Source organism: Lagenorhynchus albirostris, chromosome 15 (genome assembly GCF_949774975.1).
Source record: "Lagenorhynchus albirostris chromosome 15, mLagAlb1.1, whole genome shotgun sequence".
Lineage (NCBI taxonomy): Eukaryota > Metazoa > Chordata > Mammalia > Artiodactyla > Delphinidae > Lagenorhynchus > Lagenorhynchus albirostris.
In genome coordinates, this window is record NC_083109.1 from 15,089,920 (window position 1) to 15,112,171 (window position 22,252).

Consider the following 22,252-nt stretch of genomic DNA (forward strand, 5'->3'; position numbering starts at 1 on the left):
CAGAACCCCCAGCAACGAATCCCAGTGGCTTTGGAAGGATTCCAGCATCTCTCTGAGCCCCAGTTCTCTCCTCCAAAAGCCTGGGAGAATAACGGACAACTACACAGGGCTGGTGGGCGGATTCACCCAGGGAAGCGCCAGCGCACACAGAGGAGCCCTGAGTTTATGCTCATCGTGTCAGAGCTGATCTCAGACTTTGCGCCTGGATGATCTCGTTGCACCCTGCACCCCCATGCCCGCACCTCCACCCAGAGCCGTGGGACGAATGAGCCAGAATAATAAGAACAGAGGCCACAGCCCCATCGGTGCTGGAAGTGGTCACTTTATTGGTTGGAAAAGAAGCAGCTGTGGCCGCTCAGGAGGGGAGCACAGAGGCCAGGAAGGGAGGAGGGCAGCTGGGCTGGAGCCAGACGGGGCCAGGCAGACACTTCCACTCCCCCACTCCTCAGGCTGGTGGCTGGAGGTGGAGGAAGAAAATCACAATAATACCGTCAACAACAGTATCCATGATACTGGACAAGAATGCCTGCAGCTTAAATTCTGGGCCAAAGCTCCCCCTACCCCACCACATCCCCCCTTAGCTCCGTACCCCCGCCCCCAGGAAAGCCTCACCGTCTTGAGGCCCTGGGGCTCTGCCTGCACTTTTCGGAAAGTCCTAGACTCATCTCTTCTGCTTCTGACCATCCCCGGACACACCTGGGTATACCATGGTCCCCACTGACCATTGTGACATGACCTTCCTGAGGGGCCACTGTCATTTATGTCCCTAAGAATCCTTCCACCACTAGGAAGTTCCACCATGCCCCTATTCCTTTGGCTAAGCTGGGTTAGCTGATCAAAAAGATCTTATTATTTTATTTATCCCATTTTATAAGCAAAATATTTGCAGTTCAGGGAGGTGAAAAAGGCTAGTTAAGTGTCAGAGCTGAAATCTGAACCCAGGTCTTCCTGACTGCAAAGCCAGCCCATGCAGCTGACACTGATGGAGGCAAGAGGCGGAGAGCTCTGGTCCCTGGGGAGACCGTGGTTCTCTCTCAGGCACTGAATTAACAACCTTGGGGCCTTGAGCACGTCCTCCCCTCTCTCTGGGTCTCAGTCTTCACATCTGGGCAATAGGTTCCATCACTGACCTGCCAGTCCCTTGGCTGAGAGCTTATCAAAATTATTGCACGATCAACAATGAGATTTCAACGAAAGGGCCCTTCCAGGTTCTTGCTTGTCCGGTTCCCTCTGTCTGAAACAGCCTCCCCGCTGCTGTACTTCACCAGACTACTGACCTTTCGTTCATCCTTCCGGATTGGCTCAGGGTCCCTTCTGGGAAGCCTGCTCCCTCCTTTCCCCACCCCCACCTGGGTGAGGCTTTCCTCTTCTATGTCCCCATCACACCCAGCCCCTCCCTCCATTGCAACACCGACGACAGGCACTGGGGGCATCTGTCCATCTGTCTGCCTCAGCCACTGGGCTGCAAGCTCGGTGAGGAAGGGCGGTGGTCACCTTCCGTCCCAGAACCTGGCACAGAGCTGGCGGCACAGTGCTGGATCCTGCAATGGCCTGACGATGCATGTTCTTTGGTTTTGCTTCTCTTTATTTTCTTACACTTGCTTTATGACTTAATATTGTTGTATTTTTAATCATATGTGGGGAAAGAGAGGCTGCACAATCTTTCCTTCCAGCGTCAGAGCCCCTCGAGGTGGCTGACTGTAGCCCTGCCTGCCACAGAGTAAGTGCTCAACACACTGGAAAGGGGCATTTGAGAAACTGAACTGAAATTAACTGATCTCTACCAGCTCTGTCCTGAAAAGCCAAGCTTTTTGGCGAGAGTAAAGATCAATTCTTCTGCCTCGCACTGGCCTATGCAAAGAGCTTCCTACTTCCCCAACCCATCAGCCACCACCCACCCTCCCAGGACACAGCTGCTCCTCCAGCCACTGACTTATTTACGTGGGTGTTAAGGAGAAAAGGAGTAAATCTTCTCACAGCCCAATTCGTCAGCAAATATTGTCCCATCTACCTTCACATAGATCCCAAATGCAAACACTTACGTCATCATCTCACACCTGGCCTCTTGCAGGAGCCTCCTCGCTGGTCTCCCTGCTTCTGACACTGTCCCCTAGGGCCTCCACACAACACCCTCAGCAATCTTTGCAAATCTAAGTCAGAGCTTGTCCATTCCCAAGGACCCGACATCTCTGGGTCAAGACCATGGGTCAAGACCAAAGTCCTTACATGGTCTGTCAGGTCCCTCCGCTTACCACCTACCTCTCGGACCCTCTCCTCTATTGCTCTCTCCTTGATCAGCAGACTCCAGCCTTCTGGCTTTTTCTGAAACTCACCAGGGAGGCTACTGCGTTACACCTGCTGCCCCCTCGGCCTGTAACATTCTCCCTGATATGCTCGCGGCCCCCTCCATCATTTCCATCAAGTCTGTTCATGTGCTGCCTTCTGGGAGGTCCCATGAAAAAATTGCAGTACTGCTCCCTGCCGCCCCCCATCCCCGCTCCTTATCCCCACTCTTTTTTATTTTTCTCCAGGCCACTTATTTCCCGCTAACATTTCACAGAGTATACTTGCATATTTATTTTGTTTATCATTCACTAGCATTTAAACCATCAGAAAGAAATTTGTGTCCGATTTGTTCACACACGGAGCATCCCCAGCACCTAGAGCAGTGCTTGGCACGTGATAGACGCTCAGTGAATCTGCTGAGTGAATGAAAGTAAATCAAAGGACAGAGAAGGGAACAGCAGTGTGTTAGCTCAGGTTCTCCTTTTCAGCCTCCTGCAGGTGTCATCACATCTGGGCATCAGTGCACCCCTCCCCCCAGGCCACCTACCTCAGAAGACAGGTGTGACACAGGACACCTTCCCGCAACCATTGTGGCAGCATTTCAACAGACCAGGACACTGGCTGTCCACCTGGCACTGGTCCACGCAGAGGCCAAGCTGGGGGAAGGTGATGTCCACCTGAGGGCAGGAACCCTTCTTTTCTGGGTGGAAAAAGGGGTGGGGGGGTGGGCAGAGGGGAAGCAGGGAGCTGAACACGTCTCCACAGCACAACCACACACCTGGATTCACAAACAAGAGAGCTGCCTGCCTAAGTGGATCTTAGGGGCTGGAGTGGATCTCAGGGGACCTTGGGAGAGCACCTGCAACCTCCCTTCCTTCTGCTCTCTCCCTGAGTGTTTTGGGATCATAGGGCCCTAGTTTGCGTCCCAGATCTGCCTTTTCCTAACTCTGTGACCTGGGGCCAGAAATCTCCCAGAGCCCCGTGTCTTCAGGTGTCACATGAGATCCGTGCTGCCCATGTCGTGGGGCCGCTGTGGAAGCAGTGGAGGCAACAGACATGTATTCCTTCTCCCTACACAAAGTCCTTGTAATAAGAATAATAATGAGTAAGGACAGCAGTTAACACTTAGCTGCTTCTATGTGCCAGGCATTATCCTAAGCATTTGACGTATATTAACTGAGCTAATCCTCACGATAATCCTAAAACAGGGTGCGAGGAACTGTTACTATTTCCTTATGTTACAGATGAGGAAACTGAGGTATCAAGAAGTTAAGTATTTGCCTAAGGTCATACAGGGTAGGGACAGGATCTGAACCCGGGAATCTGGCTTCAGGTCTGTGCACCATGCACCCTGCTGCTTTGTCAGCTGTAAAGTGCAGTGCACGTGTGAGGGGTTACACGCCCACAATCTCTTCACTCACTCCCATCTATTCACGCCCAGTTACCACCATCTAGCACCAAGGCCCCCATACAACCTCACTCATCCACACCCAGACAAGCATTCTTCCACTAACACACACACACACAGATAACACCACAGATATGTGCTGATTACAAAGCCCTTAGTGTAAATTCAATTTGTCCTTTAAACCTCCACATCAACTCTCTCTTCTGTAGGGGATATTTCTACCCTGCTGCTACTACAAAGGAGGAAAATTAGACCCAGAGATGTGAAGGCATCACCCAACAGCACACTGCTGATCATAAGTAAAACCAAGACCTGAGCCTAACCTTCCAATATCCACACACACACACACACACACACACACACACACACACACACCACACACACACACACACCACACACACACACACCCTGCGCTCCACTTCCAGGGTCAAGGAGAAGGGAGCTGGCTCAATGCCCAGAAGCCCCAGGAGCAAGCCCAGCCAAGTGTCAAGCGGGCGCACAGCTGGGTGATGAGCTGCAGAGGGCGGGAGGGGCTGTCTTCCTCGCACAAAGTCACCCTTTCCACTGAGAAGGGCAGGAGCTCTCAATACCGAGCTGCCCCCGGACAGAAGGGCTTCAGGAGCGGGGTACCCACAAAACAAGCCACTGTGTGTGGAGGGTCTGCTCTCTCCTGAGACATTTCACATGTATGATTTCATTTAGCCTCATGTCGACCCTACAACATCTGAGATTCTCATCCCATTTTGCCAGCGAGAAAGCAGAGGCTCGGAGAGGTGAAGCGACTTGCTCAGGACCCACAACCAGCAGACGGCACAACTAGGATTCTAGCTCAGGAGGCCCTCTGGTCCTGCCCCTCTTCCTGCCTCAGTCTGTCCATCTGAGACCAGGGAACAGCAGAGACTCCCCCTAACAGCAGAGATTCCTCTTTTTTCCGTCCTCCTCTCTCATCTGCCTGTCTGCCATCCTCCTTTCTCTCCCAGTGTCCTCCTCTCCTTCCGGTCCTCCTCCCTCTGGTCCAGGTTAGAGGTCCCCAGACCCAGAAGCCCCCTGATGGGCCTGTCCTCCCTCCACCTCCAACCTCCCTGCTCATGAGTGACTGAATCTCCAATTACAAACCTTCCCAGCCCCTGTGGGCATCTTCAGAGAAATCACAAGGTGGGGGCATCACAGAGGGTTTTTTTCTGGATAAAGACAAGTGATCCCAGCACCTTGGGATCCAAGTCATATCCCTGGTCTAGTCCTCAGTCTTTCCCTCTGAAAAATGAGAAGCTTGGATTCCACAGCTTCCTGCTCTGATAGGAGCCCCCATGGCCTACTGGACAGTCTTCAGCTCCAGCAAGTACTTTTTATGACAGGCCAGCTTCACACACTTTCTCTCTCTCACTCAACCCTTAGAGTGGAAGAGAGTTTTAAAGATGAAGAAGTGGGTGGGGTGCTCTGGGAGGGGTCCTGACATTCTTCAAACCACTCAGGCAGAAAGGAACCCCCTGCATTATGACTCCTGCCCAGCCAGAGATGGCAATGTGACCTTGGACAAGAACCTTGCTCTCTTTTGTAGCTCACATCCACATCTTTAAGATGGGCTGGGTGCTCTCCTAAACCTGGAAAGTCTCCATCTGGACAGAGGGATTCGGGGAGTCCTGCCAGCAGGCGTCCCAAGTCCTTCCTCCTGGGTTGGGGAGGCCCCAGGGTAGGGACGCTAATGGGGAGGAGCGCCCCAGACCTTGGGGTCCAGCCCATTGGGCAGCCCTAGGCTGCCCCGCGGCTGAACCCAGACAGGAGGAAAATCCGAACCACGTCCCCTGATCTCAGAGAACAATGTTCCGGAACAACGTCCCCGCGGTGCGTCCCGGAAGTCCGTCATGCCCCAGAGCAATGAATCCGGCCAGGAGTGGGGGACCTCCCTTTCCCCTGGCTGCACTTCAGCGACGCCTAGGTTTCACCGGAGCCATGGGAAGGAGAGCACGGGCTGATCTGGCTCCATCCGCCTCGACCTGGTCGGGGACCCCTGGGTCGGTCGCGCCCCAGATCCCGGAACAGAACTGGGCACTCCCTCCCCCTCCCAACCCCCGCTGCCCCGCCCCGCCCCGCCCCGCGTGGGTCCCCCGGGGTTACCATTGGGCATCTGGCAGACGGTGGCGCAGCCGGCCCGGCAGCACTTGAGATTGTCCGCGCATTCCCCATCCGAGAGGCACTCCTGCGTGCAGTTCAGGTCCACCTCTAGCGCGGGGCACACGCCTGATTTCTCTGCTCCTGTGCCTGGGAGGCGGACGCGCAGTGGGGGACTCAGTCCCGCTCTCAGAGGATGCCCGCCTCCTGTCTGACGGCCCCAAATCTCAATCTCCCGGGAATTCTGAGTCTCAGTCCCTGCTCCCCACACCCCACTACAGCCTTGAGAGAGCCCCACCTCCAGGGCCGGGGTCCCTGATACCTGGGACGACAGGAGTGACCAAACTCTTGGCTTCCGAGCCCTCAATTCTTAGGGGACCCCCGCACAACTAAGCGTCTAGGAGCTTCCCATGTCCAGGCAGAGGGTCCCCGCCTCTGGCCAATGAGTCTCCACTGTCAGCAAAGAGTCTCCCCGTCTCCCCCCGCGCATATGTCAGGCTTCAGTGTCTCCCCACCTCTAGCACATTGGACCCCACATCTAAAGCTCCAAGGGTCACCACTTTTAGGCACCAGGGATCCCCGCATTTTGGCCTTCATGGGACTCCCCACTTCCACCCCGGGAATCCTCACTTCTCTGTCCCCAGAGAGGCTAAGCTTCTGCCGGGCTCCTTCCCGGCTCTCCTGGTTCGGCCCCTTTGGGCGCCAGGCCTCTCCCCGCCCCACTCACCTGTGACCGGGGGGAGGCCCAGCAGCAGGCCAAGGAGGAGGGCGGCGACGAGCAGACCGAGGCGGCAGGTAGGCATGGTGCTCGCCGGGGCGGGAGTGAGGCGCTGCCCGGAAGGGGGGATTTAACCGCTTTCCTGGGGGGCGTGGGGTAGGGGCGGGGCCGAAGCCGTGCGGGTAGAGGGCTCAGCGGACAAGGCAGGCGGGCCGGCTGCAACCTCTTGCCGTTTCACAATCCCCCAGGATCAGGTGTCACTCTGGCCCCAGTGGGAACTAGGAACCTCAGCTGCTTCCAGGCCGGTGAAGCTCGACCAGCTGCAGCTGGACGCTTGTCCGCTCCTGCTTCCCCACCTCCCTCCTGGGGCCCGTGGGCAGGGCAGCAGGAGGCCAAGGGCTAGACACAGGGGTTCCCATTCTGAGACTCAGGGGTCTCCCGGTAATGCCCGCTGTCGGTAAAGGAGGGGGAAAGGGCAGGACCCACAGGGAGGAGCCTGCGGATGAAGTGGGTGGATTTGGGGTCAGCAGATCAGAGTGAAAATTGCTCTTTAGAGATTCATGGTGGAGCTGTTGTGTAGGGATACACAGCACGTAGTAGGAGCTGCAGGAAAAATTATTCATGAATGAACCGACTGGACACAAGAAACTGAGGCCAAGGAAGGTGAAACGCCTATTAACATCTAGAGCCATTTCATGTGTGTTTCTCCCTCCCTCTCTTTTCCACACCAACACTCTCTCAGGGCTCCCTGGGTGCAGCCCTGTGTCCAATGTCTCACGGAGTCATGGATCTTCCCAGACACCTGTGAACAGACAGATATTGTTGCCGTCAGCTGTGCCTGACAGATGGACTGGATGTGCAGAGGGGGTGCCCTCCCACCCAAGGTCCCGTGAGAAGCTGTAGAGACAAGGTTTGATCCCAAGTCGCCATCCCTCCAAGCCCTTATCTTTTCCATTCCGTCATAAATGTACGTTCTTCGTGACACATCTAGGGCACACAGCTGGTGTAGAGAAAGGAATTAAAGGAGCCTTCGGCACTGGCTTTGGGTGACGGGGTCTGGGTTTGACTCCCACCCACCTCCAGCACCTGCCAGCTGAGGGACCTTGAGTGAATCACTTCCCTGTTCTGAGCTGCCGCGTTGTCCCCTCCAAAGATGGTGTCTCCTGCTAGTAAGGAGACTGCTGGGTACACACCAAGCTTTAACGTGCAGGCTGCTAAAGGCCAAAACACACTTACCCAGCAAGAGGTGCCTTCAAACATCCTTCCTGACCCAAACTCTGAGGTCCTTAAGCCCCAGGAGCTGCTGGAGGGCACAAGGGGGCGGGGGCAGTGACCATTGGGATGACAGGTGAGTCGGAGCTGGTGACAGAAGCACATCCAGCCACTGTCCCCACAGATGGGTCCCGGGGGAAAGAGGGGAGAATGCCTCCCCAATTCCCATGTTCAGCCTGGGGACTGGAGACAGGTGCTGGTTGGGAGGGGCCAGGGCTGTTTACTCTGAGCACAGGGAACAGTCCACAGCCATGACGCAGGAGCCAGGTAGGGGCACAGCCCAGGGCGGCTCCTGGAACTCAGTCTAGGGCAGCAGAAGAGCAAATGGTCTTAGCCTGTGGACCCAGCTGCCTACGGGACCTTCAGCCTCAGGCACTGCTGCTGACAGCTTTCTTCTGGCACCTAGCCAGCTCCCCAGGCCAGGAAGCTACTCGGCCTTACCCCTCCCCAGCCCTCTTGGGCTCTCCTGGGGATTGACTCTCTCTGACAGAAATGGGGATTAGTCTGAGGCCAAGAGGATGGGGCGGGGCGCACGGATGGAGGATAAAGTTTCATAGGCCAATGATGTTTAGCTTTTGCGATGCTATCCTGTGTGCTAGGTATATTCATATAGTTTGCTTCTACATAAAATGTAAAAAGGGCAGAGGCTTTAAAACCAAATGCATTCAGATCCCCATCAGGGGTTGGCTACTTCCTGGCTATGTGACTTATAACAGCACCTCACTTTTTGGACCTACATCTTCTTCTTCCTTAAAAGGGGTATCATGAGGCAATTCCCTGGCGGTCCAGTTGTTAGGACTCCATGCTTTCACTGCTGAGGACCCAGGTTCAATCCCTGGTCAGGGAACTATGATCCTACAAGCTGCGCGGCGAGGCCAGGAAAAGGAGCGAGAGGAGTATCATGAAAAGTGTTTTGTAGGGTTAGTTTAAGGTTTAAAGGGAAAAGCATAAACCAGAGGTTGCAAACCTGGCTAGAATATTGTATTGTTAGCCCACACAGTACATTTTAAAATTTGAATTAGTTGGTAAATTTAAGAGTGGGGGATTTCACAAGCAAGTAAAATTCTGGCATCTTTCAGAGAAAGGAAACAATCTGGGAACACAGTCTTGCAACATTCCATGGCAACCGTCTACGAAAACAGTGGGCCTCAAACCTGAGCAAGCATCAGAATCACTTAGACGACTTGTTCAAGCACAGTTTTGAGAGCTCTAGCTCCAGAGTTTTGATTCAGTAGGAGAGGGGAGGAACGTGAGAATCGGCAGCTAACAGGTTTCTGGGGCCGCTGATGGTGGTGCTCGAGGGACCCCACTTTGAAAACCATGAATAAGCTAAGTAGAGCTGCTCTCTTGTTATGAGAGGAGCGATCTCTCCAGTTTCCATAATCCCCACCGTCCCCACCATTGTCTCCCCTGTCCCCACTCCCACTCCAAATACCTTCATCCACATCACTTGCCTGGCCGGGAAGGAATTTAAAATTGTGACCTCTCGGGTGGGCTCACAGTAGGTGTTCAGTAAAAGGTAACTTGTTTTTATTTAACGATCTTATAACAAACTTAATAATTAGGTATTATTCTCATTTTACAGATGAGGAAACTGAAGTGCAGCTAAGGGAAAGTGACTTGCTGACGGAAACAGCAGTAAATCAGAAGGCAGACGCTTGCAAAGCCTTTTAGTTGTGTGGCTGCAGTTATTTCAGTGTTACACACATACACACACATACACACACATACACACAGAACTCTATCTGAGGTTAGCATAAATGATGCATCAGAAATTTGAACGTGACTTCATGAGTGTAAAATCATATTTATCAAGGAAGAAAGGAAAGAAGAAAAGGTTGAAACAGGAAGTGATATGAGTCAGCTGCAGCTGACTGCAGCTGCCCGCTCTTAGATGACTGTAAGCAAGTGAACATTGAAGATTTTAGAAATTCCCAGGAACGAACAGGGTGTCTTTAACCATACAATGGGGCTTTGTCCTCTTGGACTGTTGGACCCATTCAAACTTCCTTCACTCCAAGGAAACCTCTCTCTCTGAGTGTATTGGCTATTTTGTTGTTTTGTCAGCTAGCATTCTTTTGTCCTTTTTCTGATAACAGTAGCCTGATTTTGATTTGGGAAATGACTCTTCCTCCACCCATGACAGGTGGGGTTGGAGGGGACTGCCAGTCAGAGTTCCTGCCCTACCCCCAGACCAGGATTGGCCAATCAGATGCTCTCCCTGGAATTTTAATCTTGACCAATGAATGACAAAAGTTCTGAAAATGTATGACACTCATTCAAAAGTGGCCTGAGAAGACCTTGGTTCTGTCTTGTTTACCATCCTTTCCAAGCATGGTTCTTTTAGCATTACCTTCAGTTTCATGAGCTAAACTAAATCAGCGCTAGAGGTTGCCAACAAAAGATTCCAGTGGGATGTAACTGAAGGGTACAGTTAGGAAGGGAGAATGCTTTCCTACACACCTTTTCTGGAAATGGCGGTTCATTTCCAGTCTCAGTATGAAGAGATTCTTCTCCTTCTTTGGAAATATTTTTCCAGTGTGATTTATATTCAAGATTTGTTATCCCTTCCTATCCTTTTAGCATGTGAGGTTATATGAGTGAATACATTTTCTAAACTGAACAGCACTAGACAAATGGAAGGACCCTTTATTTTATTTTATTTTATTTTATTTTTGGCTGTGTCAGGCCTTAGTTGTGGCATGCGGGCTCCTCGTTGAGGCACACGGGCTTCTCTCTAGTTGTGGCGTGTGGGCACAGTTGTTGTGGCGTGCGGGCCCCAGAGCGCATGGGCTCTGTAGTTGTGGCGCATGTGCTCTCTAGTTGTGGCCCACGTGCTCAGTAGTTGTGGCACATGGGCTTAGTTGCCCCACGGCATGTGGGATCTTAGTTCCTCAACCAGGGATTGAACCCACGTCCCCTGCATTGGAAGGTGGATTCTTAGCCATTGGACCACCAGGGAAGTCCCAGAAGGACCCTTTATGATCACTTGCTGAGACAGACACTCTTCTTTCTGCATCCCTCATCCAAGCAAGAATTTTAAGGAGAACTTAATTAACACACCACTTTTTTTTTTTTTTTGTGGTACGCGGGCCTCTCACTGTTGTGGCCTCTCCTGTTGTGGAGCACAGGCTCCGGACGCGCAGGCTCAGCGGCCATGGCTCACGGGCCCAGCCGCTCTGCGGCATGTGGGATCTTCCCAGACCGGGGCACGAACCCGTGTCCCCTGCATCAGCAGGCGGACTCTCAACCACTGCGCCACCAGGGAAGCCAGCCTTCCCCAATTTTGCTTCCACCACCAATCCCTCCTTCATTCCAACATCAACTCACTATGTCACTCACCTCTGATGGGTCTGTTTCTTAGGGGCGATAAAGGCAGCTGCCTCACTCCCCTCAGGAGCTGGGACTCTCAGACGGGACCAGGAAACTCGAGCTTTAGGACAAGAGCTCTCATGCAAATGAGGTGCTTCCCTCATGTCTCCTGGGTATCTCCTCTTCCTCTGCTCTCTAGCGAGGGGACTCCCAGGTCCATCTATGTTCAGTGTTGAGTGGACTTTGACGAACACTTTGGGGTCTCCTCATGATGCTCAACAGCAACTTGGAAACCAGTACAGACTCCAGTCTGGGAAATGGATGAAAGTAGAATCTTTGTGCTCATCTCTGCCTCTTTGTCTTACCCCAAAGTTCATGTTTCTCCTCTTCTCTCTACCTGATAGAATCCAATTCACCCTTCCAAACTCAGCTCAAACCTTGCCTCTTCTGGGAGGCTGATCTTGACCTCACAGGTGACAGCCAGGGCCTCCACCTTGGCTTCCACAGCATGTATGTTTCTGAAACTCTATGTCTGCCTTCTAGGCTGGGCAGGGAGCTCTTTGCAGGTCAAGACTGTCCTGGTCCAGAGATACTCTAAGTGGGGTGCACTGGGGGACAGGAGAAAACATCTACACATTTCTGCTTGTTTCTCTCTAGCCTACCCTTTATTAAAATTTATATTATTGGGACTTCCCTGATGGTCCAGTGGTTAGGGCTCTGCACTTCCACTTCCGGGGGCATGGGTTCGATCCTGGGTTAGGGAACTAAGATTCCACGTACCATGTGGTGTGGCCAAAAAAAAAAAAAAAAATCTATATTGTTGAAAACTTCAAGTGTACATACTAGTGCAACAGGGTGCATATAATTATAATATAGAGATGGGATTTGAACACTCAGAATATTTACTGATGTGGGTGTGAGTAATCACATAGATTCGGAAGCTACTCACAGAGATTTGGTCATTACTGTTTCCCTGGTTCCTATCACAAAACAGACAGTAAATATCAGTACATGTTAGAGTGACGAATGAACGAAGGAATGAGTGATGTTGCCGCGGTTTAGTCTCTTGTAATGTCTCATAGCTGTTAGCTGGGTGACACTGGGCAAGATACTCCCCTTTCTTAGGCCCTAAATTCCTCACCTATGAAATAAGCACTTTGGATCAGTTTCTGTCCCACATGCCTTCCAGCATTAATTCTTCTAGGTGAGGTTGGAGTCACTCCTCCAGTGGAGGACAGCATAATTCAGTCAGTAATTATCCTAGCAAGTGTTTAAATTGCACTAATTACATGCCAGGCTCTCTGGTCTAAGGGCTCAGCATGTCCTAATTCATTTATCCTCACAACAACCCCACGTAGGAAGAAGACAGGTGCAGAGAGGTTAAGTAACTTGTTCAAAGCCACAGGGTGTGGCAGATGTGCACCCACCCGACCACTGACCACTGCCACTCTCAGTGTTGCTGGCTGACTTCCAGCTGCCAGTATCTGCAGCTCTTTGCCTGAGGGATTTCTTGGAGGCACATGAGAAGCCTGTGCACAGAGGAAGCCAGAAGTCCCCAGCCAATGAGTGACAGGGAGTTGGTATGTTGGTGCTCTTGTATCTCTTGGCGGAGGCAACCACAAGGAAGGTGTTGACCCCATCTGGCCCATCCCCCACGGGAGCTCATCACTGACAGTGCCAATGGGCTTGCTCACTCCATTTTAGTTGCCTGCCTTTCCTGCCCTTTCTTACCCGCCCCCATCTTACCCAACAAACTACTTTCCCTCTGCTTCTTAGGAACTGCAAATTAAGGCAGATCCAGGCTCTGGATCTTACAGACTGGCTGGGGAGTTGGGCTCTTAACTATCTTCCTCCCTGCAAAGGACAAAAGCTTTGGGGCAGTCTGCTAGGCTGTCATGGTTGGGGTCCTGCCATTTATTCACTGTGATGGGTTCCGCTGTGTCCCCCACCCAAAAAAGAAATGTTGTAGTCCTAGCCCCAGGAACTCAGGATGTGAGCTTACTTGGAAATACGATCTTTAGTGTGGTGATAAGTTAAGAGTTCATTAGGGAGTTCATTAGGGTGGGCCCCCATCCAATATGACTGGTGTCCTGATAAAAAGGGCAAAGTAGGTCACAGACCTGGAGAATGCCATGTGAAGCCTGGACTTATGCTGCCACAAGCCAGGCCTTCCAGGAGCTGGGGGAATGGCCTGGAATAGATCATTCTCCAGACCCTTCAGAGGGAGCATGTTCCTGCTGACACCCTGATCTCAGACTTCTAGCCTCCAGAAGTGGAAGGGAATAAAAGTAAATAAATAAACCACTCAGTTCATGGTGTTTTGTTACAGTAACTCCAGGAAACCAACTCATATCTCCATACCTCCATTTCATCTTCAAAGGATTCTCAGAAGATTAAATGAAATAATGCCAGAAATACGCTAAGCACAGAGCCTGGCACATGGCAAGCACTCACTAAATGGGTAGATGCTTTTCTTTAACTGAAGTAGCAATCCCCACCCTACCACAGGACCTCAGGGAAGGAGGTTCCTTGGGTAAGTAGACAGTTGAGTCTCATGCTCCTTCCTTTCTCCTTCTGAGAGTCCAGGAGAACAACCTGTCCCCAAATTTGACCTGGTCCAAGAAGTGAAGAACGAAAGCTTTCATGTTGAGGTGTCTGTCACCCAGGTTTTTGTGTAGCTTGGGGTGACTATTAAGAGGTAGATGGTGCTGTAATGAGTGTGCTTCCTATACCTGGTAGGGCCCAGTCTGAGGACAGGAAAAGGGGAGGTGCTGGCTGCTCTGCAGAATAATGAGAAGGACCACCATTTCCATGGACCCTAGTGGTGAAGGTCCTTACTTGCAAACAACAGAATCCACTCCAGTTAGTTTAATTAGGAAAAGAATTTATTAAATATAAGATTTAAGCCACAGACAGATAAATATTCAACATCACTGTGGGGAAAAGCGGTTTCTTTATTGAAAAGTCCTCTGCCACCACTGACGCTCGGAACTGGATGCCAGAACTTCCATCGCTGCCCCCTCCAAGGAGTGCAGTGATGGTGGAGAGTGGAATGAAGGTGAGGAAAGAGGCAGGGTTCTGTTGAGGAGGGTAGGTCTGAGAAGGAAGCAGAGGAAGAGGCTCAGCTCTTTCAGAAGGCAGAGCCCAGCGCTGTGTGGGGCCTCCTAGGACTTCACCATCTCAGGGGAGCCCAGCTGCCCGGCTCTCTGCAAGAAGAAAGGAACTTGTTGATTGCCATCACTGAAGCCCCTGACCTTGATAGTCTACACCCTGACAGAGCCTTGACCATCACAGAAATGAGAAAGCACAGTACTCCTGACACTAGGATGACCAACGAGAACAAAACCAGCTTGCCAAGCCTAGGTGGGGCACTCAGGAGCACTGCAGACCCACTGTGGAGGGTGGCTGCCTCAGTGTTCCCATCTGAAAAAGGAGAGGAGAGGAGTGGCTTCGATTATCTAGAGGGCGATTCCAGTTGTGACCGTCTGCCAAGCTGGCCCGTGGAGGATGTGCTCAGTCTGTGGTTTCACAGGACACTGCAGCCACTTCTCCTGGGCAGCAGTGAGGGGGAAAGACACTTGTGCGGGTGTGAATGGCGTGTGGCCCCCTGAGCTCCACCTCTTTCCCCAGCCCTTCCCCTCCCATCCTGCCCTGCCCCTGTCTTACCCCGGGCCCTGTTGCGGCCACCACAGGTGCTGATGCAGTCCTCCTTATCCAGGAAGTTGTTTTGCTTCTTTCTGCACCCACCGTAAGCAAAGGTCTCGCAGAGCCCAGACTTGGCGTTGTAGAAGTATCTGATGAACAGGGCCCTGCAGGGACCCGTGTAAGAAGGCTCCAGGCAGAAGGCAGGGCGCAGGGCTGCAGGGACTGGGACGGGCTCTGGGTCAGTTATGAGAATGGTGATCACAGCTCGGTCTACAGGGTCGGCAACTGAAACCAACAGTGTCTTGAAATAGAATGATGGGGCTGGGGGTGGGGCATTAGCAGAGCTTGAAATGTGAAGCCTTCATTTAATGGTCTGCATTCTGAGGCATTATTATTACTGTTGTTAGGTGTGAGGATGACATGGTGATGACGTAGAAAACCATACACCCTTCATGAAGTATTTATGGAATGACTGGCATGATGCCTTAGATTAGCTTTAAAAAACTCTGGGGGAAAAAAAGGACATACCTAAACAATATTCCCCATATGTTGATAATTGCTGAAAGTGAACAATGTGTACATCGGGTTTGCTATATAATCTTCTGTACTTTTGAGTATGGTTGAAATTTTCCACTATTAAAAAAAGTGTGAAAGAATCATGCTGTAGGGCTTCCCTGGTGGCGCAGTGGTTGAGAGTCCGCCTGCCGATGCAGGGGACACGGGTTCGTGCCCCGGTCCGGGAAAATCCCACATGCCGTGGTGCGGCTGGGTCTGTGAGTCATGGCCGTTGAGCCTGCGCGTCCGGAGCCTGTGCTCCGCAACGGGAGAGACCACAACAGTGAGAGGTCCGCGTACCACAAAAAAAAAAAAAAAAAAAAAAAGAAAGAATCATGCTGTAATGGAGAAAGGCATAGAAAAATATACAGTGTATTTACTTTGGCTATCTCATGGGGGCGGGAATACTAGAATTTTGAGGGGTGTGATATGGTGATTTATAATAAGAAATATATATTTGGTCTTTGTTCCATCCTGGCACAGAGCTTCTAAAACACTTGGAATTTCCTAAGTGAGGAGAGTAATAAAGGTGTATTCAGTTATGTGAAGAGGGTGACTTTTGGAAAGCCCCTAGGTAACCCAAGGATGGGGACTGGTTGCCAGGGGAAACAAGTGCCTGATCGGATGGTTGAACTTTAACCGACATCCCAAAGCTCCTACCTCCAGGGAGAAGAGAGTGGGTGGAAGTTTTTCAGTCACCAACGGTTAATGATTTAATCAGTCATGACTATGTAATGAAGCCTCCCATAAAACGCAAAAGCATTGAATTTGGAGAGTTTCCTGGTTGGCGAACAGGAGATTTGGGGAGTGTGTACTGATGAGAGACAGCATGGAAGCTCCGTGCCCTTTCCCCTTACCTTGCCTTATGCAGCCTTTCCATATGGTTGTCCTGAGCTATATCCTTTTATGATAAACTGTTAATCTTGTAAGTAAAACGTTTCCCTGAGTCTGTGTCGCTCAAGCAAATTAATTTAACTCCACAGCGTTTGTGGGAACCTCTGATATGTAGTTGTTGGTCAGAAGCATGAGTGACAAGCTGGACTTGTAATTGGCATCTGAAGATGGAAGGAGACCTGTGGGACACAGTCCTTAACCTGTGGAATCTGACACTATTTCCAGGTTCCTGGCCTTAGAACTGGTATGATGGTAGGAAAGCCAGTCAGTGTTCCCTGAGAATTCAAGAATTGCTTGGTGGTTTGGAAAAACAAACACATAGCAAGAAGAGGAGTCTTAAAACTTTCCTTACACATCTTTATATCTTCTCAAGTTCTTTTTTTTTTTTTTTTTTTTTTGCGCTGTACGCGGGCCTCTCACTGTTGTGGCCTCTCCCGTTGTGGAGCAGAGGCTCCGGACGCACCGGCTCAGCGGCCATGGCTCACGGGCCCAGCCGCTCTGCGGCATGTGGGATCCTCCCAGACCGGGGCACGAACCCGCGTCCCCTGCATCGGCAGGCGGACTCTCAACCACTGCGCCACCAGGGAAGCCCTCCTCTCAAGTTCTTATGAGCATATATTCCTTTTGCAATTACGAAAGAAGAAATATTTAAAATAAAATATACCACAATTTTTATAGTGAGTACATTTATATTGTAGAAGAATATGTATTGACATCAGAAAATGGTTGCAGCCTATTGTGGAGTAAAAGAAGCCCTCCATCCAGTGACATATTAGTTTTGCAAAGCTCAAAACTCCTGTCGCGAAGATATGAGTGTCAATCCCTTTTTTAGCAGCAGATCCCTTCTTTCAAAGGAAAACTTATTGAAAGAAACCTGGGTGTTGGGTTGGAGCCCCATCCTCAGCGCTCTCACTACCTACCCCCAGCCATTCTCTCACCCCTTCCTACCCCAGTACCCCCAAGTCTCAAGGAACATCTAGTGCAAATCCCTGGGCTATATTCTTTAAGGTCTTAGAGGACCCACTCTTTGGCTGTGTGACCTTAGGGAAGACAAGTAACCACTCTGAGCCACAGCATCCTAATCATAGAAATGAGCATAATAATCTCAACCTTAGGGACTTGTTGGGAGGATTACAGATGATGTCCGTCAAGTAACTGGCAATCGATCAATACTCAATAAATATTAGTTATTAGAGTAATTGTTAGATGCACTCATTCAGTTTTAATTTAATGTTCCAGGGCAGTGTCCAAGCTAAAAATCACCTCTGGACACAATTGCCCATTAAAGCCCTTCAACCCACCCACACCAATGCACAACAGACGAGTCCCCAGGGACCACCCTGGACATCAACACAGTCAGGTTTTGCAACATTGGGACATATGATGCTTCTTTTCTGGAACCTCAGATTAAGTAAATGGTTTCCTTTTAGAACTGTAGTATATCAAGGACACATTTATTCTATGTAATGTTTTAAAACGTGTATTGGTCAGAAATTGGAAAAATAATTATATATTTTAGACATAAGTTGTCAACATGTAAAATATCTCGATGAAACATTTAAGATAGGAACTCAAGTTCTCTGCATCATTCAATGTGTCTGTTCAGCCACAGACTTCTCTATCCCTCAATTAACCAAAAAGAAAATCCTGCGGAGCACAGGCTAATCACATAAATGGCCAGAGAGCAGAGGGAAAGCTCTCATTTATGAGAAAACCTTGGCATCGATTAGAAAGTTGCTTTCTTAAACATAAGGAATGGCAAGTCTCTATTTAAAAGAAGAGTTTCCTCTTTGAAGCAGAAAATTACATCTGATAGAAGATAATATTTTCACTTGAACTTGCAATCAGGAATGAGGCGTATTCAGGTCTCAGTGTAAAGCTCTTGGTCTCAGCCGAGCAGGGCCAGGATTAGAGTGAAGCAAACAGGCAGGTCAGGCAAGTGCAGGGTCACATCCTGTCTTTATTTAAAACATTCACATTGAGTGCACGGTGGATTTTTGCATTAATTTTTGATTTTTTACACTATTGCAATCAATTATGATTTATCTGCATTATAAGTTTTTTAGCCTCCCTTTAAATTCTGCGCTGGAGGTGAGTGCCTCTCACCTTGCCCTAGTCCCAGCCCTGCCACGGAGGTGGAGCACGTCCTCTCTGGAGGCTGAGGAGGTGAGGAAAGGGAAGGCTGTGCTTCCAGAGGACACGGGGCTGCACTGTTCCCTCCTCATCTCTGGATGAGCAAGTCAATTCGTTCCTGTACATGAGGACCTCAGAGTAGAAGGATGTATCCGTAACCTTTGGGTTGCAGGATTTGGAAATCTTGATTTCCTTTTTTATGTTTTTCTTTATTGTCTAAGTTTTAGATAATGAACACATACTACTGCATTTATGTATCAGGAAACAGCAAAGGAAAGATAATTAATTGTTTAATCAAGGAACAGAATTATCCTCTACAGAGCAACTCATTCATGTTATTCAAGAGAACTGAGATCAACCCAGGGAACAACATAGGTACACACTCCATCGTGGCTCACCTGGACCACAGCAGCAGCCTGCCCATGGGCCTCTGTCTCTGCCCTTCGCCCCCTAGAGGCCACTCTCCGCACTGCAGCCCCACGGATCCTGTTACAACTTGAGTCCTAACCCATTGCTCCCGTGACCAATCCCTCAGTGACTCCCCATCTCTCTCAGAGTCAAATTCTGATTCTTATAAAGTCCTACAAGGCTGGCCAGGACCTGCCCCCATGGCCTCTCTGCCTCATCCCCTTCCACTCCCCTCCCCTTCACCCACTTATCTCCAGCCACCCTGGTCCTGACTGTGGCTCAAACACACCAGGCACGTTTTTCTGCAGCCTCTGCTCAACGCCTCCTTATCACAGAGGGTTTCACTGACCCTCTACAGAAAGAGCACAGCCTCCCGTATCCCCATCACTCTCTACCTTCAAGACACTTGCCATGACCTGGTATACTATTTCCACCTACTCAATTGTCTGTCTTCCTTCTAGAGGGCACTGGTTCTTGTGCTATGTTTTATTCACAGCTGCGTCCCCATACCAAGAACAGTGGTTGTAGGGCCTTGATAAATATTTGTCAAATGAATGAATCTCCCATTTCATGCTCATGCCAAGTGCACCGACACTGAGTAGAATGAATATAATTAAATTCTTGTTAGTTAAATGTCTATTTGATGAGGGGGCACTGAAACTGAGCAGGACCCTGTGGGGTTCTGGGCACAAAAGCCTTTCTGTGTCGCCCTCCACCTCCATTTCTTATTTGCAGGAGAAAGCCTTCAGCCTCCTGGACCTTCCAGAATACCAAACAGCAGATTCAAACAGTTGCTAATCAGGGATGTGAGGGAATGCAGAAACCAAGGAGAAGCAGTCAAGAAACAATAGTGTCCAGGTTCCTCCAGAAGGAATATACTTATCAATATCTCTGAGTTCTTCTGCAGGAACTAAGTCCCTCACCCAGGTGGAGGATGGTAACTTCTGGCTGAGCACAAGATTCCTGGAACACTGCCCTGTTACCTCACCACCAACCAATCAGAAGGAAGTCACACACCCTGCAGCTCTCATCCCAAATTTTGCCTATAAAAACTTCTCCCTCCCTGAAAACCATGGGGGAGTTTGGGGTTTTTAAGGCATGAGCCAGCCTAGTCTCCTTGCATGGCCCTGCCATAAACCTTTCTCTGCTTCAAACTCACACGTTTCGGTTTGTTTGGCCTCACTGTGTGTCGGGCAGACAAATGTGCATTCGATAGCAGCACGCCTGGATAATTATGAATCTAGCTCTAGTGTTCTGTATCCTGAGAGGATAATAAAATAATAGTCAGACATGGGGGGAAGGGCCTTGAGTTTTTACTAATATTCTAACAGCCTGGGAGAAGCACAGCCTTGACCCCCAAGAGCAAAGTCACAGAAGTGTTGCATTTCTTGCAATAATAATGGAGAAATAATGTCATTATTGACCCCTAAATATTTTTTCTTGAAGAAAGGAGGTAGGTAGACAAATCTTTTCAGACTAAGACATCTTGGTGGAAAAAGGACATTATTGGGCATGAAATGTGAAAAGACTCTATATTCATGATGGATAATCCCTTGTAAGAACTTGTTTGGTAGTTATCTCTTGTACAGGTGGGGAAATTGAAGAAAAGTGACTGACCTCAGGTCCCAGAGCAGGTGAGTAGTAAGGTCAGGGCAGTATATGATCCTGTTACAACCCATTTGATGAAGCACCTGACATCTGCAGGGAACTCTTAAAATATAGATAACAGGTAAGAATTTCTGGGAGCACTGCCCCCCACTTTTACTCCCCTGTACCTGAGCCTCATCCCAGCCACCAAAGCCCAGGGATGTATGAGTCTGGATTTCTTCCCTGACACCAAATATGTAGTGTCTCTACCAACACCCACTAATCCTCCAACGCCAACTGGGTGGCCCCCAAGTCAACTCACTTCAGACACTAAATCCGCGGAGTTAACGGTGACCCCAGCGGTTGAAGGCTCAATGCCATCAGAGAGCCACCACTTCAAATGACAGCTACGTGTCCCTGGGTCACACATACTTCTGACCAATTGGCTATAAATCTGGGGGCTCTGGGACCCCACTTTCAACTTTCAATAACGTACTAGAACGACTCACAGAACTCAGGAAAGTCCTTTACTGACAGTTCTGGGTTATTATTGATAGAAAGGATAAAACTCAGGGACAGTTGAATGGAGGAGATACATAGGGCAAAGGGGGGTTGAGGGGTGCAGAGCCTCCATGCCCTCTCAGGACAGTCCCCCCTCACGTCACCTCGAATGTTCACCACCCTGGAAGCTCTCCGATTCCCAAAGCTTAGGGTTTTTTTTAATTGAGGTTTCAATAGGTAAGCAATTTGATTGAATTATTGGCCACTGGTGGCTGAACTCTCCCTCAGTACCCTCCCCTTTCCCCAGAGTTGCTGGGGGTTGAGGGCTCTAACTCTCTAATCACCAAATGGGATTTTTCTGGAGTCCAGCCCCATCCTGAAGCTATCTGAGGTCACTTTTCATTACCATACAAAAGACAGTAAATTCCAAGGGTTTCAGGAGGCCTGGGCTTGGAACCAGGAGAAAGATCAAATATTGACCTTTTTATTACACTACAGTGAGGTTCAGGGACACAGCAGAGACCAGGAATAGAGAGTCTCAGAGATGGGGTCCCCAGGCTTGTAGAGTTAGGCAGGATAATTTGTTTTAAAGCTGAAAGTGTAATGATTTCTTTTTTACAGTCATGAAATATCCCTGGAGTTTAAGCTGCCCAACTTCCCAGGAGAAATCCAGAAAAGACTGGCGGCACCAAGCCCACCCCTGCTCCCCAGCCCCTTCCACGGACTCCCCTCCCCCCTCCCCCCAGCCTGTAGAGGAAAGGTGGGCCGGGACTTACCTTGGACCTGGTTGCTGGTTTCACCTCCCGGTGTGCCGGCCACCAGGGTGCCCAGGAGGACGAGGAGGGCGATGGAGAGGCAGAGTCGGCTCATGTTCGTGGCCTTGCAGGAGGGCTTCTGAGGAAAGCTGGGGGCTGACAGAGCTTTTCATATCCCAGCTGAGGGGTGGGACAGGCATTGAGGAGGGGAGTGAGGAAGGGGTGGAGCTGGGCTGGGTCCTGTTTATTGTGCAATCTCCCCACCTCCCCTGGTCCTGCTTCTGCCTGCTGGGGCCAAATGCCCAGTAATAGCACTTCTCAGACTTGACTCTGCCTGTGGGTCTTGTGGAAGTAAATACGCATTCTGATCCCCCAGGTCTGGATGACGCCTGAGAAGCTGCATTCCTAACAGGCTCACCGTTACAGGTGTGTCCCCAGCCCCAGTTTCCCCTCCTATAAGATGGTCCACAATTTGATAGCAAGCCTGGAGGAGACTCACAGGGGCGGAGGAGAAGGGTAGCAGGCGCAGGGAAAAGCTGCCTTTCCCACGCACCTTGGGAAGTGGAGCAGAGAAGCCAAGGTCGGGAAGAGCTGAATCTCAGGAAGCCCCGCGTTCTCTCCCACTAACCTGCGCCTCTTCCTAATTCTCTGCCTTCACCTTAATTCATT

The 22,252-nt window shown here is 50.3% G+C and overlaps 2 protein-coding genes across 2 annotated transcripts; both read right to left on the reverse strand.

The window, feature by feature from the left end:
- Positions 1-304: 304 nt before the first annotated feature.
- LOC132505452 (WAP four-disulfide core domain protein 2) lies at positions 305-6,748 on the reverse strand. The gene is made up of 4 exons (XM_060123557.1): positions 6,531-6,748; positions 5,810-5,953; positions 2,834-2,986; positions 305-457 (listed from the first exon to the last, which is right to left on the reverse strand). Exons 1-3 carry the CDS (start codon positions 6,604-6,606, stop codon positions 2,835-2,837), a joined length of 372 nt encoding a protein of 123 aa, XP_059979540.1. The 5' UTR covers positions 6,607-6,748; the 3' UTR covers positions 305-457; position 2,834.
- A 7,310-nt stretch (positions 6,749-14,058) lies between these two features.
- LOC132505737 (serum basic protease inhibitor-like) lies at positions 14,059-21,770 on the reverse strand. Its single transcript, XM_060123936.1, has 3 exons — positions 21,605-21,770; positions 14,772-14,963; positions 14,059-14,311 (listed from the first exon to the last, which is right to left on the reverse strand). Exons 1-3 carry the CDS (start codon positions 21,696-21,698, stop codon positions 14,286-14,288), a joined length of 312 nt encoding a protein of 103 aa, XP_059979919.1. The 5' UTR covers positions 21,699-21,770; the 3' UTR covers positions 14,059-14,285.
- Between the last annotated feature and the right edge of the window lie 482 nt (positions 21,771-22,252).

Coding starts and splice junctions, on each gene's coding strand:
- LOC132505737 (XM_060123936.1), bottom strand. CDS start 21,698: ATGAGCCGACTCTGCCTCTCCATCGCCCTCCTCGTCCTCCTGGGCACC. Junction 14,964..21,604: donor AACCAGCAACCAGGTCCAAG/GTAAGTCCCGGC, acceptor CAGTCCCTGCAG/CCCTGCGCCCTGCCTTCTGC. Junction 14,312..14,771: donor TGGCCGCAACAGGGCCCGGG/GTAAGACAGGGG, acceptor TTCTTCTTGCAG/AGAGCCGGGCAGCTGGGCTC.
- LOC132505452 (XM_060123557.1), bottom strand. CDS start 6,606: ATGCCTACCTGCCGCCTCGGTCTGCTCGTCGCCGCCCTCCTCCTTGGC. Junction 5,954..6,530: donor GGGCCTCCCCCCGGTCACAG/GTGAGTGGGGCG, acceptor TCCGCCTCCCAG/GCACAGGAGCAGAGAAATCA. Junction 2,987..5,809: donor CGTCTGCCAGATGCCCAATG/GTAACCCCGGGG, acceptor TTTTCCACCCAG/AAAAGAAGGGTTCCTGCCCT.